Source organism: Bidens hawaiensis, unplaced genomic scaffold, assembly GCF_021521415.1.
Source record: "Bidens hawaiensis isolate Kalapana, Puna unplaced genomic scaffold, B.hawaiensis_p1.1 tig00003241_1, whole genome shotgun sequence".
NCBI classification, from domain to species: Eukaryota; Viridiplantae; Streptophyta; class Magnoliopsida; order Asterales; family Asteraceae; genus Bidens; species Bidens hawaiensis.
This window is the reverse complement of record NW_027491177.1, coordinates 2,284,179-2,287,647: the sequence shown is the minus strand read 5'-3', so window position 1 is coordinate 2,287,647 and position 3,469 is coordinate 2,284,179. Positions and strand designations below refer to the sequence as shown.

General features: G+C 29.6%; 1 protein-coding gene across 1 annotated transcript; it reads right to left on the bottom strand.

Annotated features, from left to right (window-relative positions):
- Positions 1-567: 567 nt before the first annotated feature.
- LOC143622717 (uncharacterized protein At5g65660-like) lies at positions 568-1,338 on the bottom strand. Its single transcript, XM_077093782.1, has 2 exons — positions 1,071-1,338; positions 568-904 (listed from the first exon to the last, which is right to left on the bottom strand). The coding sequence occupies exons 1-2, from the start codon at positions 1,305-1,307 to the stop codon at positions 728-730; spliced, it is 414 nt and encodes a 137-aa protein (XP_076949897.1). The 5' UTR covers positions 1,308-1,338; the 3' UTR covers positions 568-727.
- Between the last annotated feature and the right edge of the window lie 2,131 nt (positions 1,339-3,469).

The following is a 3,469-nucleotide window of genomic DNA, read 5'->3' as shown; positions in this document are numbered from 1 at the left end:
AACAATTGATGAACAAAATTGATAATTTTGTTAATCTAATAATAAAGGATTAATAAAACTAATGAGTGTAGGTGGATTTAGAGTTGAATGTAAGAATGTTAGTTGTTAAAAAAATTAAAAAATAAAAATAAAAATAAAACTGATGAATTTAATGTTTGTACTTAAACAAATATTCATACATTTCTTTATCTTAATATTTATTTATGTAATATAAAAATATATTTTTCACTCAATTTATCTTTACTTTATATTTTACACAATGAAAAAGTTTCACTTTAGGCCTTTAAAAGTAGAATATTTAACAAATATATTATTTTAATTACTTGCAAAATATAAATCGACCAATTACATTTATTTTTCATATACACTTTTACTGTTTCAACTTCGTAATTACAATACAAATGAATGAAAACTAAAATCACAGTATTTATTATTTGGAGATAATTGATAAATGATTAATCATTTCATCCAATATTTATTAAGAAACTTACGGTTACAACTTACAACTTCGACACTCACAAAAAATAAAAGAAAAGTTAAAAAAATTAGAAACAAAACAAAAAGATCTGACAGTCTACAGTAAAAGTCAAAATTTAACTTCCATTGTTGAACTTTGAAACCCCCCTAATAAGTAAAAATAGAATGAATGTATGTAGAAGAATCACAAATTCAATCTCAAAGTAAATCTGACAAAATATGTACAGACAAAAAATTAATTAAGATATGATCAATTCGTCGAGATGACTATATCCATATCCTGTTGTTTGGATGTCGTCTGGATCTCCTCGACCGTGATCTTTCCTTGTCTCGGTGGCTCACACGGACACGGCATTGCTATGAACCTCGCAAACCGATCTCCCGGCATTATCACCGGTAAACTCTCCTCCACTTCTCGTCTTTTTTCCTGTTCAATTCAAAATTATTACTCTGTAAGAATAACAAAACAATAATTACAGAAAAAATAAAAATAGACAGGCAACAAGCTACGTCGCTATTTTTTTTTTAATAGCAAAACTAATAAGTCTTTTAAAAATTACATTAGTAGATCTGAGATAATTATTAATACTTACAAGATAAACATGATTAGGTTTGGAAGGCGAGTCATCCGAATTGTTATCAACGACACCGCGTAGGTGACGAAGCTTGTCCCAATGGTAACAACACGAGAAGATGCCGCTTACGGCAAACACGACGATTAGAAGCAACGCGGTGCCAAGTGGAAAGCCTATAATTGGATGAGACGACTCATGATGTTGTGGTGGTGGGGAGTAAGTATTTACTTCCTCCATTAGTCTCACAACTTCCATAAATATAGATATGATTATAAGGTGAATGAATGAATATTAATTAATGATGGCGGTGTGGAGTTTGTCTGTTAAGGGTGGGTATGGGGGTGGATATATATAAGGAACGTGGGGGTGGGTTTTACGTTTACATGTAAAATGGTACAGCTGTTTTCCTTTTTTGTCCCTGGCTGTGGTACGGAGGCAAGGGCGTTTATTTGGGTAGGGGGTGGTATGGTAGGGTTTATTTTTGTTTTCATGTTAGCTTCCTTTTTAGGACTTTTTAAATAAGCTTGTATAATTAAAATTATTATCTGTTTGTTAAGAATACTATACTTTATGATTTTTAAACAACAAATATATTTATATTAACTATTGCAATTAGAAGTTGATTTTAGGATAGGATTAGATTTGTCGATATCACTACAACAATATTGGGCGACAACACTTATTGAGACGAAATATATCGTGGTCATAGTTCACCATGTAAAGATGATATTTATTTAAGAGTTCTAATAATTTTGGGGTTTTTACTCGTTTTACAGAGACAACAAGTCGTAGGTATAATGTAATCGCTATATATAGAGAGGAATTTGACACTCGTCTAGATCATGACAAATTTGTCCCGAAATAATAATAATATCAATAATAATGATAATAATAACCAATATTAGTAAGGAAATCCATCAACATGCATTTAACCTTAAAAAATAACAAATCATAACATACTAATGTACTATTGCCTAATTTTGCCAACATTAAAACACGTTTAAATCATGATAATTGATAAGCTGGTTCTAATTAATATGTAACACCTGTATACAACTCTAATAACTACATGTTATCAAAGTGTAAGTTTTTATATTGAGATAATTTATATTGATAAAATTTTATTTTTATAACCTATGAAGTTTAAACTTTTAGAAGTTTCACAACAACATTCACGTACTCTCATGTTACGATCTTACATATGAAACATGAAAGATTTATCATTTTTATTTTATTTTTTTAATAAAAATGTTTGATATCATATTTGAGTGCGTGTTAATTTTGTTGACAATTACAGGTGAGCATTTTTTTAAGGGATTACTCCATAGAATAGTAACCAGGTTTCTAAACTGTTCTAGTCAAGTCACTCAAAAAATCTTTTGTTCCAATCATGTCATTATAATTTCTTTTTTGTTCCAATCCTATATACCTGAATAGCAGGTAATCTAGGTTTTTTTTAGTTTTTAAAATAAATAAATATAATATACAAAAAACTGAACGTATTCAATCGACCATCTTCTTCAATCCATCTCCAAACCCTACCAGCCCTACGTACCAGTCTTCTTCAATCGACCATCTTCACATACATCAAGAACACATCTTTATCAATATTGATGTCGAATCAAGAAGCAGATTTAGCAACTAGTGTTGAGGAGGAAGTCGACATATCCAACAACGATCACAACATGGCTTCAGTACCAATCGAACAACAGGTGTGTTTATGTTACCTTCACTTAATATGTGCACGCGAGCTGCTTGATAAAATGCTTATATGAGACTTGCGTTATTTTTGTGAAGAAAACAAGTATATTGGAACTTTATATCAGTTGTTAAACTATATGTTGTTAGGTTTTATGAAATTGGTTGATGTTTTTATTATTTACTGGTTGAATTAGAATATTAATGTGACTTTATGTCATATTTTCTTAGGGTTAATTTTCTCAAAAAAAAAGAAGAAGCAGAACATCGGTAATGGCCAAGGAAGTCAAAATTGTAATTTAATCAAATGAGTAAATATATAAGTTGTACACACAGAATTTACCATGTTGCTAGATACAAGATCACTATCACTAGGAAAGTCAAATGGATTGTGAGTTTTTGCGTTAAGCCCATGCAGTTGTGCTCCATCCTGAATATATACATAACAAAATTAATTATAATGATAAAGCATCAATTCATACAACTAATAAGCATGAACAAATCAAAATAAAGAACATAAGTAAAAGAGATATACTATACTAGGATTGGGACTTCAGTTGTGCTAACAAAAAGAGTAGATCTGGTATCCAAATCAACTTCATTCATCTTCAAATTCTGTAAATATTAATATTATAGTTTATATTTTTGACAAATTTTTGCAGTCACACATCTATGAATATTATATATCATATTGCATCAATGATCCCTTATTAAAATTA

What these genes read in the sequence shown, in the direction of transcription:
- LOC143622717 (XM_077093782.1), bottom strand. Translation starts at nt 1,307, where the DNA reads ATGGAAGTTGTGAGACTAATGGAGGAAGTAAATACTTACTCCCCACCA. An exon ending in AACCTAATCATGTTTATCTT is followed by an intron (nt 905 to 1,070) that starts GTAAGTATTAAT and finishes TGAATTGAACAG; the next exon opens with GAAAAAAGACGAGAAGTGGA.